Here is a 21,341-nt window from a genome sequence, read left to right as displayed (position 1 = left end):
TACATGCTCAGGATACATGAGTAATATCACAGTAACATTTGAATTTCCTGTCACTATACCTGCTCTGAATACATGCTGAAGTAAGCATTTCCATGTTCTTAAAAATTAGTGAATACACACAGCAGCTGCTGTTCAAATACATAATGCTAGAAGAAGATTTCCACATCTGACGGTACTACGAGGCAATCTTGGTCACCCTTATCAATTTGATCCTACAAACTCTCAGTCAGGGGTGTGCAATACTTCCTAAAGAACCTAACATAAAGAACCTAACCTAACATAGAAATTAGTTAACCATGCATTTTGACTGAACATTTTGGAGCTACCTTTTGACTTCGACTAGCCATGGCCCATGGGAATACTGATTCTCAAAAATACCTTATTTTAAATAAATAAATCTAGTGCACAGCGCAGTAGTCAAATAAATGCATGAAAATTCACCTATTCATCTAGCATAGAAAGGGTCCTCAAATCCAGTCCTGTTGCTGCAGCTTGAGAGGTAGATAGACCTCAGTGAGATACTGGAAACCAAATGAACTGAGAGCCTGTATCTCAGCCTTCTGCCTCGTCCGCAACATCGTCTCCAGCTCCTTCACCCATCCTTCATTCTGCTTCACAAAGTCCTCCTCAAGCAGCTCCTTCCCCACCTTGATATCGTGATCAGTCATCGGAAGCCGGCACTGCTCCGGCACCCGATACTTGTCCAGATCGCTTGGCCGCACTCCGAGCCACTTGATATCCGGTGTTGTCAGGTTGGCACTGTCATATGACATGTTCTTGGAACCACACATGTACACTGACAAGATCTTCAGCCCATATGGGTCGGAGTCCACCAATGCCAGCACTGGCAGCTTCAGCTCCACCTTAAGCCGCCGCAAGAACAGCCGTGTGGCGACATCCGGCTGCCCCTTCGCCGTCAAGATGATGCACGGGAAGCGGTTGTAGAACCGGTCCTCGGCGAGACGCATGAACGCGGCGTCCTTCTCCACCAGCAAGATGAAGAGAGCGTCGCTCTCGATGCCTGAGACCCTGTCGATGTTGGGCGGGATGGCCTTCCCGCCGACGCCCATGCGCGTGCAGTCGATCCGGTCGCCGTCGTCGGCGAAGGTGAGGCGCCCGACGACGACGCCCTTCTCGGACGCGACGACGTGGAGGGAGGAGCGGGTGCAGCCGAGCATACAGGAGACGTCGTCGAGGACGGCGTCGGACTGCGCCTGGTCGCCGAAGAGCTTGACGTCGGTGTAGAAGAGGTCACGCTTGGTGACGTGGATCCCCCTGCGGAGGACGGCGTGGACCAGGGAGAGGACGCGCGCGGTGATGGTGGCCTTCCGCGCGGTGGCGACGTTGGCGAAGGGCCTGGCGGACTCGCGGCGGACGAGCACGATGCGGTCGAGGTCCGGGAGGTAGACCTGGTTGGAGGCGGCGCGGGAGGGCACCGCGAAGGAGAAGCCCCGGCCGGACAGGATGCTGCGCGCCGCGGCGAGCACGAGGCGGTTGATGCGGGAGGTGACGGAGGCGGAGTCCTGGTCGGCCACCACGATGTAGCTGGCGGCCGGGTCGTCCTCGGCCGCGAGCGCCTTCGAGGCGGACGACGACGACCCCGCGGGCTTGGATTTGGAGCAGGCGGAGGCCAGGGAGCGGAGGGTGGCGAGGATGGAGGCGTCGGGGCGGAGCTTCGAGCGGAGCGACTCGGCGTACGACGCCGCCGTGGAGACCCGCGGCTTCTTGGAGGCGGAGCCCGACGCGGCCCCCGCGCCTGCCCCGCCGCGGCGCTTCTTCTCCGACATGTCGAGAGATTTGGAGGCGGGGGCGTGGGGAAATCTAGGGGATTTTGGTTTGGGCGCTTTGAGCGGCGGAGACGGCGGCGGGGCTGAAGTGCTGAACTCGACTAGAGTCTGGGCGCGTGTTGCTGCGGCGTGGTTGGGGAGAGTCCGGAAGAGAAGGATTGTGCCGGTAGTGAGCGGGCCAGATGGGTTGGTGAAGTGGTGAGGTGAGCCGAAACTTCTGAGCCCATCGGTACACCTAAAAAGTGTTAGAAGCTAAATTTTGAATTTTCAAACTTTATTTCGAAGTTAATTTTAAGACATTTTTAACGTACTTTATTTTATATAGATTTTTAAGTTGCTAAGAACCTATATATAAAATTTTTATACACAAATTATTTTGTTATCATACAGTTTATAATAAATCTTTGGCAAGCGATGAGGCACATAAGCCATATCTGATGACTCGGTCAGCGTTTCATTGACATGGCACAATTTTTTTTTGAGGGATTTTTTTTTGAGGGAAGACATGGCACAATTTTACAAACTTAAATCGCTGTGAAAAAACATTAGGAAAGTCCACCAAAGATTTTCAAAAACATGGATATGGGGATGGTGTGTTGACCCTTTTAAAAATAAGTTGATTTATTTTTTTTCTCAATTACACGGAAGACACGGATATACATACAGACACACATTAGTGCCACGCTCACGCACATGCGAATGTGCGTCATGGCACACGCTCAAAGAGATATGGGGATAATTGGCAAATACATATCTCACAGAAAACATATCAAAAGCACAGCTGTATATATGTAATATTTGTGGATTATTCTTTGGGGAATGAATAAATTTTAATAAGAGCAGCTTTTTCTTATGAAATGCCTCATATAGTTGCATTGTTGTTATTTCAAATTCTGTGGCTTCAGATAACATCAAATTTGCAAGGTGAGATACACACTAGCTTGTGATATAACTCCAATATATACAAGCGTGGAGAGAAAACAAAATACCCAACAATATATACCTTGGTGCAACGCACGATGGCCACGTACTGTTTTCAACTGGACATACAAGTAGTTGTGTTCGGACGAGACAATAAAGAGTACACACTTAATTAATTGGCCACTGAGCCAATTTAGCCAGATCAAGCTATATATCTAGCTGTAAATACTTAGGTAGAGTGGGTTCACATGACACATATATAACACCCAGGAAATTAATGGCCAATGCAGTGGCCAAGCTTCTACACTAGCCGGCGTATAGAACTCAGACAGCAATCCTCTGATCTGCGTACTGAGTTGGCACGATCTGCGCTGCCTTCACAGCAGCAACATTTCCTCGTACATGACCTGCATTGTCAATTTGCAACACATATTTTACGATCAAAACAATCAACCAGCAATTAGTTAATTTGTTACTAGACTAAACAGGAAAAATAATAGTAAACAGGAGAGAAAACTTGCCAGCTGGTGGTGATGCTTCTTCTTCCTTGGCAGAACGAATCCAGTAATTGTTCAAGGCGTCTGTCATCAAACAAACTAATAAATTGACCAGGAAGATCATCACTATGACGAAGGCAGTCGCACTCACGATGTCTGCTGCGGTCAAATTGCCTGCAGCCATTGATAAACAAAATCGACAGGTTCTTGTCATATAGGAGTATTATTGTAACTTCTTTTTCTTTTTTTTCCCATTGTTTCTCCTAATTTTGTATAAACTGTGAAGATTCAAATTTAAATGTATCTATGAACACAAACCTAAACTTGGAACAAATGACGAACAACGAGTTAGAAGAACGGGAAATCGTTCTTTGCATGTCACTTAAATGGTTAAGAAAAAATTTGAAAAAATAGAGAATGTGTATTAACATGTGATATAACACTCCACAAACATGCAAGTTCAAATTCAACTTCTACATCTCGTATGAAAAAACAAATTGAACCGCAGTTAGTTAACGTATATTTAGAGTCAATTTTGTTTTTTTCGTTACGAGATGTAGAAGTTGAATTTTTTACTTGCATGTTTATGGAGTGATATATCACATGTTAATACATCTTCTCATTTTTTTTAATTTTTTCATAACCATTTAAGTGACATGTAAACAATGAGGGATATCTCCTCGAGGATCAAAATCCACTTCCAAGAAGAACGGGTACCTCCAGTAGTTCTCACGCTCACGGTAGGGGCAGGGATAGATTGAGGTTCTGCCACGGACGGCGTCATCGGAACGGACACATCCAGCCGCAGATGGCAGTTGTAGCCGATCACCGTGGCCACGCCACCACTCTGCATGTTCCAGCAGCACTTGCCCAGCTCCCGCGCCGACTCCTGCACGCACCGGGCGCAGCTCGCCGCCGGCCGGTCTGGCATGCACTGCGCCAGCGAGTGCACCTGCACCGTCCTCGAGCTGCCGGCGACCACGCGAGGAACGTCCACCGTGGCGGTGGCCAGCATGCGCGAGGCGTTGGCGGCGGCGCGCGGCGCCAGGCGCTCGGCCAGGGCGGCGAGCGTGGCGGTGAAGCGGGCGGAGCTCTCGTCGTCCTCCACGAGGGCCCCGACCGCGATCTTGTAGTGGAAGGCCGCCTCGTCGGGCGACAAGGCGCTGGTGTCGGCGAACGACGCGAAGCAGCCGTCGGTCCAGACGGCGGCGCGGCGGTTGGCGGGGCAGCCGTCGGCGAGCTCCTTGGCGGCGACGGACAGGCAGCGGAGGCAGTACTGCGGGGACAGCGCGGGGGGCGGGTCGCCGAAGCAGATGCCGCGGGCGAACGCGCGGTCGCGGCCGGCGCCGCCGGACCGGTGGGTCGACGCGAAGCCCGTCGGCGCGGCGGCGGACGGGAGCCCGCCGAGGAGCGCCCGGACGTTGGCGCGGTACGCGCTGTCGTTCGCGCGGGACCACGTCGGCGCCGGCGTGCACTTGGTCTCGGTGAAGACGATGGGGAAGCCACCGTCCCCGGAGGCCCCGTGCCTCCCGACGACGGCGGCTAGGAGGACGAGAGGGAGGAGACGGTTGAGTGCTGCTGCGGCCGCCATCGCCGAGATGACACAAGTGGAGTGGAGCACTGAGCGAACACACGGCAAGCTAACTGATTTGCGCAGTATTTGTAGGGCTGAGTCGAGCAGCTGATCGATCGAGTGACACATATTATCATCGTCTACTGCTTTACGACCGGTCTCGCACAGTCATCAAACTACCATTGCCCGAATTGGAATGGCGAGGTTCGTCCACCGATTCTATACGCATTGCAGATATTAGAACTTTGGGATATACATAGCAGTTGATTGGGGACCGGTAGCTGCACCGGACTATTTCTACTTCCCGGTCACTTGCCGGGAAGTTTCCGCGTAGCTGCTCGTGTTTCCTCTTCCTCGCTACCCAGGCACCTCGCCATTTTTCGGAAAATGCTTCTCATCGAACGCCCAAACCAACAAGAAAAATCGGACGGGGAGTCTCATATGCACCTATCCAACCTGTATCTCTATCTCCAAACATGCACCTTTAACGATATTCAAAACGAATTTTCTCTAAAATTACTTATCCAATCTACAATCTGATCACACCGTTGTATTTGTTGTAATTAAATCTTTACAATAAGATGTCGCATTATTATATTCTGATAAAAAATAATCATATGTTTTAATCCATGAACATTTTTTGTTTCATATGTGATAGAGATATGTTTCAATATGTGTCTTCAGCGTGTTTCACATAATTCACAATACTAACTATTACTAGTCTCTCTCTTCTCTCTCCACCTCATGCATGCATGCATGCATTTTAGCTAGTTTCAAAACAATTTTTCTTTCAAACTAATTATCCAAACTACGATCTGATCACACCGTTGTATTCTTTGTAATTAAATCTTTACACAACAAGATATTGCATGATTATGTTTTGATGAAAGAAAAACATATGTTTCAATCCATTAACACTAGTTGTTTCATATGTGATAGCGATATGTTTCAACGTGTATTTTCATCATGTTTCATAAACTTTTTAAATGTTTCAGTTGCTAATTTTTTTGTTTCACCATATATAATTTGATGTTTCACTCATTAGTTAACTAGAACGTTTGACGGAACGATTTTTTTTGTCATGCTACATACGTAGGTGGTGTGATTGAGGTAAAAACATCAGGCGTCCGATATTCGACGTGCGATGCAGAGTCGTCTCCCCATTATTCTCTCCCTGGCAACCTTGCAAGAATGGGATCTGATGCATCCACATGCACCTTACTTATCAACTGCCCACCCACTCACGACGTCGTGCCTCCTCTGTTTCGGCTTAAAGCTGTGAGAAGATCGTACGTCACGCCGTGGCCGTGGGCCTTTCGCTAGCGGAGGCGCGGACTAGTACGCGGGCATGGAGAGAGGGAGCCTGCCGCGGCGACGAGACAACGCCGACGCGGAGTGGCTGTTCTGCACGCGGTTGAGAATCCCGGGCCCCGGCCCCCGGCACGAGGGTATGTACCGGTGCCTTCCCAGGCTCCCCGCGATGCGTTCACTGCCTCTGCTAGACTGCTACTGATCTGGAGAGGAAAAGTAACAGCATGCAGTTAGTAATCGCAAAAAAAAAAAAGGAGAGAAAGAAAGAAGGAAAAACAGCATGTGGTAGCCCAGTGGGTGTCTCGTCAAGTAGCTAGTGGTGAAAAATTGGAGCTAAAATTTTGGAAAAAAAAAGGAGCTAAATTAAGCTTGGTGTTTTATGTTGGTTGATCTCATGGTACTGATGGGTACATCATCCCACCTATATCCACATGTCACTAACGAAGATGTGCGGGTCTCCAGGACTTGTACGCATCTCATGCGTCACGATTGTAAACACCTTGTTCTACATAATATACTCACTCACCGACCCACGGGAGGAACATGACAAGTGCGATGAGGACCATGGTAGTAGGATAGGGGCAACAGGAGGCAAGGATGGGGTGTCGCCGGCGCCAACACCGGAAGCTCGTGGTAGATCTTTTTCACCAACACAGGGTCTAACACTTCATGGATGAACAAATTCTGTAGCCCGCTCGTTAGCTAGATGTGTGTGTGTTTACGGTGGGTTTAGGGGGAAGGGGACAAGGGGTGCTACCTAACAGCGAGTAGATTGGGTGGAAGGGCGACGACCGGCACCAATGTTTGGAGTAGGGAAGGTATGGATAAAACAACAATGGTGGCAATGCCGGGATGGGGGAAAACAGGCGTTGATCACCAGGCGGGCATGGGGATAATAGGGGAGGGGAGGGTTTGGACTTGGTTAAGACAAGGTTATTTTGTGGAACCATCCTTTGTTTTTTTATGTTTACAAAGCTATCCGTAAAAACAAATTTTGTCTTCTTGTATTGTATTTCACCTAAGAACCAAAGATTGTTTCGAAAAATAACAACAATGTGTCAGGTGGTGGGAGGGTCTATTTAAAATTCTGTAGGTGTAGGTTTCTGTAAAATAGCTTGTCAGTGTGGGCGCGTGGCTGCACGGAGGACCGTGAGCAGTGTACAAAACGCTGTGGGAGCTGGAAGCCCATGGAATTTTACAGGCTGATGATGTACATAACATACTTTAACTTGGCAAAATATTTACATGTGTCTTCAAGGTCTGGAGGTTAACAGAAATGATATAGGATACTAGTGATCTAGGAACAGCAAGCTTTCAAGACATCATCCATGTCAGGGTCATCTCCTGCTTCTTTGTCCTGTTAAAAGGTTCAAACATAAAGCCACAGTCAGTGGTTTGTAACCATCATATTGTAGGCTGTAAAAATGAGGATTCAAGAACACTAGGATTCTAAAATCACTAATAGGAAAACTAGGCCGGCTTGCTAATTAACCTTGTGGATATACAAAATAGTGTCGATGCCTGGCCCTGCAACAAGTAGGCCCCCTTGATACCTAAAAAAAGATAAAAACTCTATTACTCGATCTGAATTCTGGCCACAACAGGTCAATACTCAAAAGAGAAACAGAAGAAATACCCAAGCAACTTACCATCCACCTTTCGTTCTGGTGGTCTTCTCGAACGACAGTTCCCAATCCTGCCTGTATCCTTCCATGTACAACTGTATAATCTTCAAACCGGCCTGTGGATACAGCTGTTTATGTATTTGTCGAGGAGCAGAAACTACACAAGATGGGAAATTTATCCAGTAGGAGTTACCGATGGAGTAAACGTTGAGAACAGCCCAAATGCAAATTCAAGGGCATTATATGATGAGTGACTTGGATCAGCGTATACTTCTGCATTGCATAGTCACACATGGTTATACAAGCTATAATAGTTGCAGTGTTGCAACAAAATGTCAATCAGAATCCACATTTAACAGATTCAAATAACTTCAAGGAAACTTCAAGGAAACTGAGGGATGTAGACAATTTACATTTTCTAGAAAGGTGGGAAAATGCGATCTGAACAACCACTAGGAAACAAAATGTTACATCGACTGACCTTACCTTATAGCAACTGGCATTTGGCAACATACAAATTTTGAGTTACAGATAATCCAACCGTAACTAAACATGCCAATATCTCAGGAACTATGTAATGCGATTTCATTTGCAATTGCATGCAACATGGATGACTCTGAACTTTAAAAATAAAATTGCACAAAATAAGTGTATACACTTCTAGGCCTAATTGAACAACTTTTAGGATACCAGAGAATGAATATACACTAAAATCAATAGTATCATAAATATGAGGTACTCACAGTCAATGTTTTTCTTAACATTTTATTTCATGTGTATACTTGCATGTTATCCATTGATATAGACAGAAGTCACAAGGACTGGAGTAGAATAAATTCAATCAATAATATCACAAATATGAGGTACTCACAATTTATTCAATATTTTTCTTAACATTTTATTTCATGTGTATACTTGCTTGTTATTCATTGTTGTAGACATAGATGTCATAGGGACTGAAGTAGAGATGATTCAAGAAGATTACCTCCTTTGAATTTGGTTTGGTCATAAAATGCCTTTGCCTGGATTAAGAAATAAGCAAATTTCATTAACCACTGACATGCTTGAATGGAATCCATTAAATAACTAACTAAACATAAATAATCACAATTTTAAGTATGTTTATTATTTAGAGGTTGTACCACACCTCATGGAACACCTAAGCTTGCTTTGCACAGGAGTAATTCAACTTGAAAGTAACTACAGGATCACCCTATATTAGAATGACAACCAAACTAATATAAAAGAAACAGGCCAACAAAGACAACTGCATACCAAACTTGCTCATAAATCAAACAGCACATCATCTATTATTCACAACTACATTTTCCCTATGAAATAGGTCACAAACAATACATACATGGAGGTTAAATAGCACAATCATACTTACTTCAGGCGTAGAGGAAAGCACATGTTTTCCTTATATTTTGTAAAATCACCAACTTTTTCTATCAAACCGCAGAAAGAAACGATGATATGCTTTCGCCATAGAGGCGTAGAGCAATACCTGTTCAACAGTACCTGGTCCGATTAAAACAAGAGCAACCACTGCAGCCTCCATTGCATCCTGAATGTAAGTGGTGAAACTAAAGATTAGATGGACGAAAAAGAGTTCAACATAATATTATGAAAAGCTCGAAAGCTACAGAAACTAATGAATTTGCAACAGATTTCATATGATTTCACATTAATTAGATTATAAAAGCTTTATGCATTGTCAAACTACCACTAGACAAGGTACAGTTGCATGGATTCCATGAAGAGACTGAAACATCAACTTAGCAGGTATAATTCATAGCATCTGAAATGAAAACATTTTATGTTTTTGTAAATGGAACCTGGTAGATTGAGTAACCCTTTTTTTTAGAAGAATGCATCACTTTGAGCATTTGATGTATTTCCTTTGTTCCTCGAAATTTGCAGGGAGGAATCGGCCACTAAACTAACCTGCTTAGCCGCGAGAAGATCGGCCCTCTTACGGCACAGCACGCATCTGCAAACAACCAGCATCAATCGTCTCAAACTCACTCAATCGTCCAAAGCAGGACAAATAATTGGGAAAAAACGGCAGAGTGGCAATCGCACCCAAAATGGCGGGCGAACGCAACGATGGCCTTCCTGTCCTTCCACAGATCAACAACGGGCACCGCCTTTCCGCTCAGATCGAACACCTCCACCCCCTGCAGGGATTTCGCGAGCCCTTCCACCGGCGCCGCAGCTGCCTCCCCGGCCCTCCCTGCAAATATCATCGCGCATATCAGCGGTTCAGCACCATGCACGCGAGGGGAGGAAGGAGGAGCGGGGCCGGGAGGCTTACCGACGGCCTCGGGCTTGGCGGCGGCCACCGGCGCAACGGAGAAGCGGAGGCGGCGCGGGTAGAGGAGGGAGGCGCACGGGCCCCTCGCGCGGAGGAGGCTCGACGCCGCAGCCGGTCGCGGGCTGGTGGCGGCCGCGTGCGGTACGGGGAGCGGCGCGCGCGCGGCCATGGCGGTAAGCTTGGATGGAAGCTACGTGGGTCTTCGAGCGGCCTAGGTGTGGTTCTGCGGCTGTGGCCGCGCCGAGAACTCGAGCCTCGCAAAAGGTTTGGAGCCGAAAGCGCGCGGCTGTGCGGGTGCGGGTTCCCCCCGCGCGAGGGGCGTGGCCCACATGTCAGTGAGGGTGGAAGCGATAGTCTAGAACTCGCCCCGCACGCGCACTCGTGGACACCTCGTCGCCGCTGGGAAGCGGAGGCGGCGGCGGAGTTGGCTTGGACTTGGGCCTCGCGTTCGCCGGAGGCGAAGGGGAGAGAGCAGTGGAGTAGAGAGGAGAGGAGGCGGCGGAATGAAGGGCTTCCGCGCGGCGCTGGCCCGCGCGTCGGCGAGGTCGCGGGCGGAGCTGCAGGTAGCGCGGCGGCGGCGCCACCCGTCGGATCCCGCCCGCCGCCTGTCCCACTCCGGGACGGCGCCGGCGAGGCCGTCGTTCGGCATCGCCTTCGACATCGACGGTGTCATCCTGCGTGGCCGCAGCCCTATCGGAGGCTCGCCGCAGGCTATCCGCCGGCTCTACTCCGAAGATGGTAAATCTCACTCTTCCCAAACTATACTGCATTTTATGAAGCAGCTTGTAGGCATCAGAACTCAGGATTGAGCGTTTCGTTGTACTTGTATTGCTGAGTTTTAGGACGTGATTACAGAATTCGTGTCTTTGGGGAATATTGTCGAGCAAGTCGAAGGCACTAAGCATCAGCCTTGTTTTGTGCATTGCTCTCACAGATTATGTCATATCTGATGCTTAGAGCTGTAGACCATGCAAGTTTTTACTATACAAGGCATTATTTTTCCTTTTTCTTAAGAGCGTTCAATCGTGGGTCATTTTTATTTATTATATAAGAGTTGTTCCGCTGATGCAACCAATGTGTCGTATTTGAATCAAATGACCCATAATGGATATTCGTGCTGTAAAAAATGTTACTCAGTTGGGTCTATAGCATCTGGTGTTTAAAGCTTACATATCACCATTCATTCCTCTTTTTCAGGTACCCTGAAGATTCCGTTTCTGTTTTTAACAAACGGTAAGTAATTTATTACTTCCTCCGTTTCACAATGTAAATCATTCTAGCATTTCCCACATTCATATTGATATTAATGAATCTAGACATATATATATGTCTAGATTCATTAATATCAATATGAATGTGGGAAATGCTATCTAGATTCATTAATATCAATATGAATGTGGGAAATGCTAGAATGACTTACATTGTGAAACGGAGGGAGTATGTCTGATGAACATCATGTTTTTTCTGTGATGATCTTATATTAATTTCGACATAGTGATAGGTTGAACCCATTATTTTAGACCAATAGTCAGGTACTCAGGCAGTAGGCTTGTTTCCCTATTGTGCTCAGGATCTTTTCTTAAATAATGTATGTGCCTTATTTTCTTAGGGCACCCACAATAGTTATCTATAAGCTATCTACAAGAGATCCATGTCAGCATATTTTCCTACTTGGAAGATATTAAATGAAGAGAGAGAGCAAAGCTATCTACTAGCTTAGAGATAGTCTATAGAAAAAAACGAGGCAATGCATGAGAGAGCTATAGATACCTATGTAGACATACTATTGAGGTGGTTTACTATTAATCTAGTCTATTGCTGAGATGTACATGTTTTATAGAGAGCACCCTACTTTACCATTGCGGGTGCTCTTACTGTAATGGAAGCAAAATTAGTTGTGTTCAGTATGTTGCACTGATCAACATATATTATTGTTTTATACTATGTGGTTACCTTGGCTTGCATGAAGACCTTGTTAGCAATTGGACTGCAGTGCCAGAGCGAATGATTTAATGGTTTAAAATGTTAAATGCTTGGAGATATCTGAAATCTATTTGAACTGCTAGTTTTCCACATCAGTTACATGGTCACTACAACTAAGGGTTTGTACAGCATGGCAATCTGATGCTCCCACTTTTCAGGTGGTGGTGTTCCGGAGCACAAAAGAGCACAAGAGCTAAGTGAGCTTTTAGGAGTTAATATCTCTCCAGCACAGGTAATTCTATAATCCTTTTGACTCATTATTTGGCACAATCAAGCATGGCAGCGGACCTTCAACTGATAACTAATATAAAAATTATAAAATCATGCAATTCCATTTTTTAATATGATAGAGATAAGTCCACACAGCCTGTAAATGTGTTAATTTTCTATCTGTGCAAACTGAAAATTTGTGATGGTGCAGGTTGTGCATGGTTCTTCTCCTTATAAAGAGCTGGTGAACCGGTATATTACCATTAAAGTATATATTAGCCTTAAAAGTTCTATCTGTAGACTGTCTCTGTAACTCTGTTTTTGAAATGAACATGCCAGAACCTGAATGGAACCACACCTTTTCATGTTACTGCAGCTTTGAAAATGACCTTATTATCGCTGTTGGAAAAGGAGAGCCTGCAGCAGTGATGGTTGACTATGGATTTAGGTAATCTTTGATGTTTCTGTTATGGCTGCAGGTCAAATATATTGTGTATATTTTAAAAGACTCGTTCTCTTTTACTTGCAGAAAAGTTCTATCTATAGATGAGTATTCATCATATTTTGGAGACATTGACCCCTTAGCTCCTTTCAAGAAATGGATAGTGCAGCAACCAGACAATATAAACTTGATGTCAGAAAAAGTGCACCCATCATATGATGTTTTTGAAGAGAGAGTTAAAGGAGTTTTTGTTGTAAGTGACCCTGTCGATTGGGGAAGAGACCTACAGGTAACCCTCTCCATGTTCCGTTATTTCAAAAGAAATCTTCTTGTGCCACTATTTTTAACTTTGTATAAAATAGTAAATGCATGAGTTATAAACACCCTCTTTTATAAACATTCTGTGAGCAAGCATATCATGCATATGGTTCTCCTTTAGTTGAAGTGTCTGGCATACATGAGTTCAGTAAGTCAAGATTTTTTTTTATCTTAATCTGAAAGGTACTTTGTGACATCTTATCAACTGGTGGACTTCCTGGAAGTGGAAGAGGAGATCAACCACCTTTGTATTTTGCATCTGATGATCTTGAATATCAGGTAATATAATGCACCAAGAATGAATCGATTATATGAACTTGTTGCAGACAGACAAGTTCTCTTATTTTGACATACTCCCTCCGTCCCAAAAAAACTTAACCTCGTACTACAACATGACACATTCTAGTACAACGAATCTGGATATACTAGGATGTGTCACGTCCTAGTACTAGGTAACCTTTTTTTGGGATGGAGGGAGTACAGTTTTAGTGCATACATGTATAAGATAACCATTAGTCGAATAGTAACTTATGGCCACCTATGGCAGGCAGCATTTCCTTCTGAACGTCTTGGAATGGGTGCTTTCAGGATAGCACTGGAAAGCATCTTCAATCAGTAAGTTTTTATACATTGGACTTGTAGGCATATATATGTTGAATATTTATTCATGTTCTGCCAACTTAAATTTGCAGAGTTAATGATCATCGGCTGAAGTACATATCATATGGGAAGCCTAACCCATTTGTGTTCAAGAATGCGGCAAACATACTTGAAAAACTTGCTATTTGCATGCATCCAAGTTCACTGCCAACAAAAGAAGTAGAAGAACATCGGTTCTCTACTATCTACATGGTTGGGGATAATCCTAAAGTTGATATAAATGGAGCTTTGAAGGTTAGCCTATGATAGAACCGATTGTTTTTCTTTCTAAGAAAATCGCTGCATACAACAGTTGATGGGTGATGCAATTGTGTAGTTTTGGGCATGGCCTTCAATGATTTTTTCTAATACGTGTATATATTTATGAAATTGAATGATTAGCATGAATCCGACAGATTAATATATCATGTAATATACCTTGTTAAATAACTGCCATCCACTTTGGTCCTTTGCTTTTGCGTAGTTCTAAGTTCTAACAACTTAAACAATCGTAAGCGATGAAACTGTAGCTTCTTTCCTCCTGGAAAAGTTTCTGACATTGAGTGACATTTTGCAGGCTGGACCCCCTTGGTCACCTGTTCTTACAAGGACTGGCGTATTTAGGGGAAAGGATAATGATCCACAGTATCCTGCTGATTTGGTATGTTATGTCTTATTAGTGATTTACCGTATAAATGTTAACTGTCAAGCCATCTGATACATGACAACACGTCTGTCAAGAACATGGATGTATAAAGTGATTATAGTATCAGATTAGATCTGAAAAACCATAGGAATTTGCTCATCTTACTCTGGAACTCAATTCTTTTGCAGTTTTACCTTACTTTTACCTACTTTGGCACAATCTATAGGAGATTAGGAGTGGTTACTTTAGTTCTCAAGGGGGTTGGGTATCGTATATCTTTTTTGTTCGAGTGATGCACTGATGCTTGATTATTATCTTGCTAGCCCTATCAAATCACAATTTTTTTCTTCATTAAACATGATGTTCGTACCAATCCATACATTGTTCTCATGCTTGCAAAGAAATAATTGTTTTGTTAATCTAATACATGCGCTTTTGTGGGTGTTTTGTGGGTCTTGAACTGTAGTCCCGGCACATCCTTGTTACCGATTGGCTGTCATCTACCAAAAGCTTCTTCTGCTGTCTGCCGATGCAGTTTTAAACTGCTTGCAGTTTTATTAATCAGAAACATTGACAATCCATTGTTGTGGCCTCATGCCATTATGTTTATTAGTCTGCATGCTGTTTTATTTACACTTGCTATGTCATGCAGGTTGTTGATACTGTTGAGGATGCCATTAACTGTATTTTGGAAAAGGAATGTATACAGTGACAGAGTGACACTTGTTCTGAGTATCCATGCTCCCTTCATTGTTATTTGGCATGCATTTTGTGCCACACCATTGTTTTGTCTAGCAATTCTGGAGCAATTGTTAGCCGGAGTTCCATCTCTGATTCATTCCACTTGTTTAAGTTGGGACATCAGAAAATATGCTGATGCGCTATAGTATTTTTTTTTTCCTGGCTGAGAGATAGGCCGGACATTATATATGTAGAATCGTCAGGGTTTCAGGGCAGCAGAGCTGCAGCAGAGCTAAAAGTGAATTTCACCCTGTACCAGACGTTCTTGTTTCCCTGCATCTTATTTCTTGGATTTCAGTACTACCAATGACATTATTATATGAACTATACACTTCCATTATCAAAACCATCATTTCATGTTAGGGATGGCTTGAAGTGCACACGAGTTATGGAGAGAATGGTAAGCATCGGATGTTTGGTTTTCTGTGAAATTGCGTTGAGCATGCTGAATCCGGAACAACTCCGTGTTTACAGCATCAGAGCAGCTGCTGTTGCTTGATCGTCGCAGTTTATATCCTTGCCACCTGACATCCTTGCAATGTTTATATCCATTTTGATCGTCGTACAAGAGATTCGCATGGTTTTCTTACCTGTAAAAAAAAGTTTGAATTATCCATATATATATATAGTGTGATGCACCTACAAATCGGGCACTCGATTTTTTACAAAAATCAGGCATTGTTTCACTAAGTAGATCGAAAATGTTTCAATATTTTTAAAAAAGCTGAAACACAACCAAATCACATCGTGAAACATTTTGTTACAACATATGAAACAACGATTTCCAAAAAAAATCAGGCGTTGTTTCATCCTATATAAAAACAATTTTTCAGCAAATAGCAAAGGGTGTTTCAAATCATTGCAACATTTGATCATACATAATGAAACATCACGAGTACACTTGCTAAAACATTGTTGGTGGAACAAAAAATATTGAAACGGATTTCCTTAATAAAGCATTTCCTTAATGTGCGGGTGATTTGTTGTAACGACACGTGTGGTGGGGCACGTGGGGGGACAACGCATAAGGGGTGGGAGCGTGCGGGAGGCGGCGAGCACCCGATTTTTCTACCGCTGATCGGGCGCCTAATCGCTGTCATTTTCTTATATAGTGATATCTATTGTGTTGAATAATTCAGTACACCGATGTATGTTATGTTTTACTGTACATATCAAGAGTTTTTGAACTCAAGAAAACAATAGTGATGTATGCTGTGTTGAACAAGGCAGTGAAGATTGGAGTTGTTGGTACACGACTTCACTCAGTATGGTTTAAATTGACGTCTATGAATACCACACATACGCGTTTGCTCTATGCCTCTATTTTTTTTTATTTGGAACTCTTAATCTTATTTTCAACCGCTCATGGATCAAGATCGAACGGCTATAAATCCTCAAGCAAAGGTCAATCTCCACGGAAGCTTCTTTCTGTGCAGCTGACCGAGCTGAGTTCACCATCTTCTCAGGCACTGACGATACGGTCCCACATAATCCAGTGAGCCCCCCGCCTCATCTTCCCCACAGATAAGCTCTCCCACTCCACTCTTTCTCCCAGCCCGCCATAGCTCCCGGCCTCCGAAGATGGAGACCTCCTCCTTCCTCCGCACCACCCTCCCCACCGCGAAGCCCCTCCCGGCGTTCCAGACCCTCGCACCCCGCCCCCGCCCCCGCCCGCTCCGCCGCTCCACCATCCGCGCGGCCATCACCCGAGGCCGCAAGGAGGACACGGTGGCCGCCGTCCGCGAGCAGCTGGAGGGCTGCTACCTCCTCGCCGGGATCCGCTACGAGGGCCTCACGGTGAAGCAGCTGCAGGGCATCCGCGACACCCTCCCGGAGACCTGCCGGCTGCTGGTGGCGAAGAACACGCTGGTGGGGAAGGCCATCGAGGGCACGCCGTGGGAGGCGCTCAAGCCGTGCATGAAGGGGATGAACGCGTGGCTGTTCGTCCACACCGAGGAGGTCCCCGCCGCGCTCAAGCCCTACCGCGCCTTCCAGAAGGAGGAGCGCCTCGAGGAGACCAACGACTTCGTCGGCGCGGTGTTCGAGGGCAAGTTCTACGCCCCCGGGGACTTCAAGGCGCTCGAGACAATGCCCAGCCGCGCCGAGGTGTACGCCAAGCTGCTCGGCGCGCTGCAGGGGCCCGCGACCTCCGTCGTCACCACGCTGCAGGCGCCGGCCAGGGACGTCGTCTCCGTGCTCTCGGCGTACGTGCGCAAGCTCGAGCAGGAGGTCGGCGCCGCCTGATGGCTGTTGAGAGATGGTTTTGTGGCTTCGTTTCTCTCATCTCACTCATTTCTTGTAGAATTCCTGTACTTTTACTGCCTCACGTTTGAATTGAATCACAAAAGTTTTACCTCTTACAACGCATGCCTACTGGTCTGATTACATAAGATTACCGAGTTCTGATGTTATTAGGATTACGTTGCGTACTTAGAGGGAATGCTTGTTCCACAACTAGTGTTTTGATAATTTAATTTTACCTGTAGAGACTACAGAGATCAAAGTTTAGTAGGTTGAGGGGCAATGGCAATGCACAATTAGAATGGTCAATAACTACTAGTGCTTGTGTAGTTGTACCATCAATCAGTGTATCCAGGTTTACAACAAAGTTGTTCAAAGCAGTATGATGAGATGTTTTAAAATCATGAACTTAACTGTGCTCTTTTTGTTAAGAGCAAACCTCCTTGAAGTGAACAAAATTAAATGATTAATTCATCTTTTAGTAACAGAATAACACTAATTAGAGTTGGAAATTCTTCTGAATTAGCTTCTGAAACTTACTGTTGGTCACCAGCTCACCACATACCTAATTTGTATCATTTCTGTCTGAACGCGCAGTGGATCAAGAATAGAATTGGCAAAAATTGATGATCACATGGTCACTTATTTGTTTGATACTGATTTCTTCTGACAGTCATGGTATTGTCCTAGGTTATTGTACTTGAGTGATAGTTGTAGTCTTGCAGGAGTGACTACCAGGCATGTCAATATGCCAATATCATTCGCCCAATGGATAAGGATGTGAGAGGCTCTTGAGAATATAGAGGAAAGCTTGTTAGGACCAAGTTGCAGTCTTACGGATGTGAAATTGCTTTGGTATGGGAAACCATTTCTTTGGTCCATTCCTGAAGATCGTGTTGTTTGGTTATAAAAGATACATATGTCTCTAGCAACATATTGTGATTTGGCTGCTTAGGATCTATTGCAAGCTAAAGTGGAATACGTGCACTGCCACCAAGCGGTTGTGAAATAAAGTATCATCTGGATAAGTGCTTTCCTCAATCTCTGAATTCTTCGATGGAACTCAGCAACATGATCTTGTTTGTCTTTAAGCTTTTACATTAATTTGAAATTTGTTTGCAATGGCATGCTTAGACACAATTTGAAATCATAGTTATTCCATGATGTATAATAACAAACCTTCTTGTACAGTAAATTTAGTCCTGATTGATGTGTAAAAGTAAATACACTGCTACAGCCTCATTATATAACTGGAGGGGATTTCCATGGTGCAAATGTGCATTTGCTTGAGGTCTAAAAAAATGGTGCAATTCTTTTGACATCTAACTAACATCAGAGTTGTATTCAACACATCATTTCATCTCAGTGACACTGATGAATATTTTCTTTACTTTGTGGGTCCAAACATATTAATGCCTTGCATGCACTACTTTATTCCTGCAGTGCTGTATCTCCAAACAGATAAACCTAAACAGGTTTTCCCTTCATGAGCGAACTGTTGCTGTGTTGGTCCTTTCGAATTTGGTGATGCATTTTACGTTCCTTAATTAGGTCTAAATTTACTTTATGTGAATATTACTATTATATGTAAGATAATGTAAGCCTGATTCTGTTCTTGTGTTGATAAAGCTGGGCACCACCATGTGAGCGCCTGATTGGCTTCGAAAGCTCACACCTGTTTTTTCACCTAACTTCGATGCGGGGTTTACCACTTGACTGATGAAGGAATGTTAGCAAGTTGCCAAACACTCTTGAAAAGGAGCAGATTCTTGCACAGCTGCTTTGTGTGATGGCACCGGCGACCTAGCATGAGCACATGACACTTCCTGGTCCAGGTTCTTCCTACTCGTTGGTGTTTCACGAACTCAATAGTCCTACTTTTTTTCCCTTTTCTTAAACGTGTTCGATATCTCTGCTCCTTCAATATGCCCGTTTGGCCGCTGGCAAGGTGAGCAGACGGCTTCGATCACAGCTGCTCGCTTGATCGGACGGTCCGTTTGTCTCGTTGGACAATCTCCAAGCGCGTACCAGTGTACCACCGGATTGAGACTCTGTAACTTACTTTTCTTTGACATGTGAACCCTCTATCCAGCGGGTCTATATGTCAGTATCTCAAAAACAGAGGAAAGTAAGCCAGAGATCATCTTCCGTGTACCACTAATGTATCATCAGTAACAACATAAGCGCCGCTCTCAGAAAAGGACCAAAGGGGATCGCTAATTAGCGCACGTACATTTTCAGTGTACATATTTTTCTCCTTCTTAGTAGCATTCTCATATAAAACTTTCAACTTCAATTCAAAATCATACGACTTTTAGCTCAAATTATATGGAACTTCCAAATGTAGATTTTTATTTGAAAACTTTTTATATGAAAGTGTGCCTTAATAGCACACGTGCACTAATTAGTACTAATCCTAAATACACAGAAAGCTAAGGGTGCATCTTTTTTATTATGGTTTTACCGGATTAGTGGCACGCGAAACGAGAAATATAATTAGCATATGATTAATTGGTATTAATTATTAAAAACATAAAAATATTTTTTTGGTTTTTCAAAACATTTTTTATATAAAGTTTTCACGGTAAATACATTATTTAACCGTTTAAAAAGTGTGCTAACGAAAAATAAGAACTAAGAGCAGCTTCAGTGTAGGGAGAAATCGAACAATGAGACAGAAAAATCGAATAGAGGACACTGAGACAGTCGACTGGTGCATATCAGACGAAAAAATGGACTCCAAAGACCGAACCATACTGAAATAGATAGATACGGATGTCAGGCCAAGCATAGCTTCATCTGTCCAGAGAAGAAGCAGCCTAGATTTATTATTATTATTATTTCCTTGAGGCCAACGATCGGATGCAGCACTATAGCTCTAGATCAAATTCCACGTCAAAACGACCTTATAATCCTCTAAAATCGAGTTAGCAATTAAAAACGCGCCCTAAGTCCCCTTTAGGCAAAGGTGTGATACACAATTCGTCTTCCTCTCCAGCGCTCTCCCTCCCGCCGCAACGAGGAAACCACCGCCTCAGGATGGCCCCGCGGCCACGTGAAGCGCCGGGCCGGTGCGAATCAGCTAGGGCTACAGCTCATCATCTCGCCGAAGCGATCAACCAAATTATTACGCGCGATTGGAGTCGTTGTTCAGCCGGGAGCAGGAGCAGCAGATCATCTGATTGATGCCTTCCATGCTGAACTTTTTGCCAGTGCTGTGGCTATCAAAACGGCAAAGGAGAAGGGTATGGCGCGAGTTGAACTGGAAACAGATTCCCTGATGCTGTGCAATGCACTCCAGAGCAACTCTTTCAACTTATCAGTGATGGGTGGAGTAATCCTTGAGATCAAGCATGTGGGCTAGCTGTTTTCATTCTTTCTCTGTTAGTTACTGCCCACGAAACTGTAATAAGGTAGCGCATGAATTAGCTGCTTTGGGTTGTAACCTTTCAGGACGCTTCCTCCTGGACAGGCTGCCCGCCTGGGATGGAACGACTGGTGACCAGCGATTTAGCTGGATCAGTTATATAAAGTTTCGGTTTCTCTAAAAAAAAATTATTACGCGCGATCGAGCAAGCGAGCGCGCGCGACGCGACACGACGCCCTCGCTAATACGACTACACTAATACGCGTGGCACGGCGAGCGCGCACGGCGGCAAAAGGCTCGGACCGCGGCCACACAAGGAAAGCGCGCGGAGGGTGGGGGTGAAAGATGCAAAGGCGGTTCAGACGCGGGAGTCGCCCAAAAAAAAAAGCAGGCCGTCTCGGCCACAGCCAGCCGTCCGGGGGGGATAAGCGAAAGCTGGAGCCCGTCGCCAGCAGCCTTGTGGTTTGATCCTGATACCATCTCGCTCTCCACAAAAGCACGAGTAGCATTCGATCGGTCCCTCCGTTCCCTGCATCTGCATGTGCCCTACTTACATTTCATTTCATTCACCTGCTTTAATTTTGTCTCTCGATCGCTTGATTCAGTGGCTAATTATAGCTCCAAAAATTACCGGGTAATCCTAGTGCTCATAACGAATTAGTAATACTCTAATTACTCCAATTATCAAGATCGCAGATTTCAGCGTGTATCTTGGTTATTGGA

General features: G+C 44.8%; 4 protein-coding genes across 5 annotated transcripts; 2 read left to right on the top strand and 2 right to left on the bottom strand.

Moving 5' to 3' along the window:
- Positions 1-56: 56 nt before the first annotated feature.
- On the bottom strand, positions 57-10,297 carry LOC127765198 (uncharacterized). Its single transcript, XM_052290044.1, has 13 exons — positions 10,032-10,297; positions 9,800-9,950; positions 9,662-9,707; positions 9,222-9,281; positions 8,700-8,736; positions 7,908-7,987; positions 7,739-7,830; positions 7,582-7,642; positions 7,395-7,446; positions 3,923-4,825; positions 3,230-3,379; positions 3,061-3,115; positions 57-2,022 (listed from the first exon to the last, which is right to left on the bottom strand). Exons 1-13 carry the CDS (start codon positions 10,198-10,200, stop codon positions 468-470), a joined length of 3,411 nt encoding a protein of 1,136 aa, XP_052146004.1. The 5' UTR covers positions 10,201-10,297; the 3' UTR covers positions 57-467.
- Positions 2,666-5,249, bottom strand: LOC127767320 (cysteine-rich repeat secretory protein 38-like). 2 transcript variants are annotated; one of them, XM_052292610.1, is made up of 3 exons: positions 3,923-5,249; positions 3,230-3,289; positions 2,666-3,115 (listed from the first exon to the last, which is right to left on the bottom strand). In XM_052292610.1, the coding sequence occupies exons 1-3, from the start codon at positions 4,905-4,907 to the stop codon at positions 3,033-3,035; spliced, it is 1,128 nt and encodes a 375-aa protein (XP_052148570.1). In that variant the 5' UTR covers positions 4,908-5,249; the 3' UTR covers positions 2,666-3,032. The 2 variants fall into 2 exon arrangements, with proteins under 2 accessions (XP_052148570.1, XP_052148569.1); XM_052292609.1 differs by having other exon boundaries at positions 3,230-3,379; positions 3,923-5,246.
- Positions 10,298-10,366: 69 nt separating the features above from the next.
- On the top strand, positions 10,367-15,330 carry LOC127767321 (uncharacterized protein YKR070W). The gene is made up of 11 exons (XM_052292611.1): positions 10,367-10,769; positions 11,229-11,264; positions 12,173-12,246; positions 12,436-12,476; positions 12,601-12,672; positions 12,754-12,955; positions 13,168-13,263; positions 13,532-13,599; positions 13,677-13,878; positions 14,201-14,284; positions 14,922-15,330. The coding sequence occupies exons 1-11, from the start codon at positions 10,535-10,537 to the stop codon at positions 14,979-14,981; spliced, it is 1,170 nt and encodes a 389-aa protein (XP_052148571.1). The 5' UTR covers positions 10,367-10,534; the 3' UTR covers positions 14,982-15,330.
- A 1,215-nt stretch (positions 15,331-16,545) lies between these two features.
- Positions 16,546-17,373, top strand: LOC127765566 (50S ribosomal protein L10, chloroplastic-like). Its single transcript, XM_052290486.1, has one exon. The coding sequence runs from the start codon at positions 16,592-16,594 to the stop codon at positions 17,252-17,254; it is 663 nt and encodes a 220-aa protein (XP_052146446.1). The 5' UTR covers positions 16,546-16,591; the 3' UTR covers positions 17,255-17,373.
- The last annotated feature ends 3,968 nt before the right edge of the window (positions 17,374-21,341 follow it).

The sequence above is a fragment of the Oryza glaberrima genome, chromosome 3, assembly GCF_000147395.1.
Source record: "Oryza glaberrima chromosome 3, OglaRS2, whole genome shotgun sequence".
Taxonomy (NCBI): Eukaryota; Viridiplantae; Streptophyta; class Magnoliopsida; order Poales; family Poaceae; genus Oryza; species Oryza glaberrima.
This window is presented reverse-complemented; position numbering and strand designations above follow the sequence as displayed.

Excerpts from the sequence above, each read along its gene's own strand:
- LOC127767320 (XM_052292609.1), bottom strand. The coding sequence starts at position 4,907 with ATGTGTCACTCGATCGATCAGCTGCTCGACTCAGCCCTACAAATACTG. Across the intron at positions 3,380-3,922 it reads GAGCGTGAGAACTACTGGAG|GCAATTTGACCGCAGCAGAC; the intron begins GTACCCGTTCTT and ends CAATGGCTGCAG. Across the intron at positions 3,116-3,229 it reads AGAAGCATCACCACCAGCTG|GTCATGTACGAGGAAATGTT; the intron begins GCAAGTTTTCTC and ends TTGACAATGCAG.
- LOC127765198 (XM_052290044.1), bottom strand. The coding sequence starts at position 10,200 with ATGGCCGCGCGCGCGCCGCTCCCCGTACCGCACGCGGCCGCCACCAGC. Across the intron at positions 9,282-9,661 it reads ATCTTCTCGCGGCTAAGCAG|GATGCAATGGAGGCTGCAGT; the intron begins GTTAGTTTAGTG and ends ACTTACATTCAG. Across the intron at positions 3,116-3,229 it reads AGAAGCATCACCACCAGCTG|GTCATGTACGAGGAAATGTT; the intron begins GCAAGTTTTCTC and ends TTGACAATGCAG.
- LOC127767321 (XM_052292611.1), top strand. The coding sequence starts at position 10,535 with ATGAAGGGCTTCCGCGCGGCGCTGGCCCGCGCGTCGGCGAGGTCGCGG. Across the intron at positions 12,956-13,167 it reads ATTGGGGAAGAGACCTACAG|GTACTTTGTGACATCTTATC; the intron begins GTAACCCTCTCC and ends TTAATCTGAAAG. Across the intron at positions 13,600-13,676 it reads CTGGAAAGCATCTTCAATCA|AGTTAATGATCATCGGCTGA; the intron begins GTAAGTTTTTAT and ends TTAAATTTGCAG.
- LOC127765566 (XM_052290486.1), top strand. The coding sequence starts at position 16,592 with ATGGAGACCTCCTCCTTCCTCCGCACCACCCTCCCCACCGCGAAGCCC.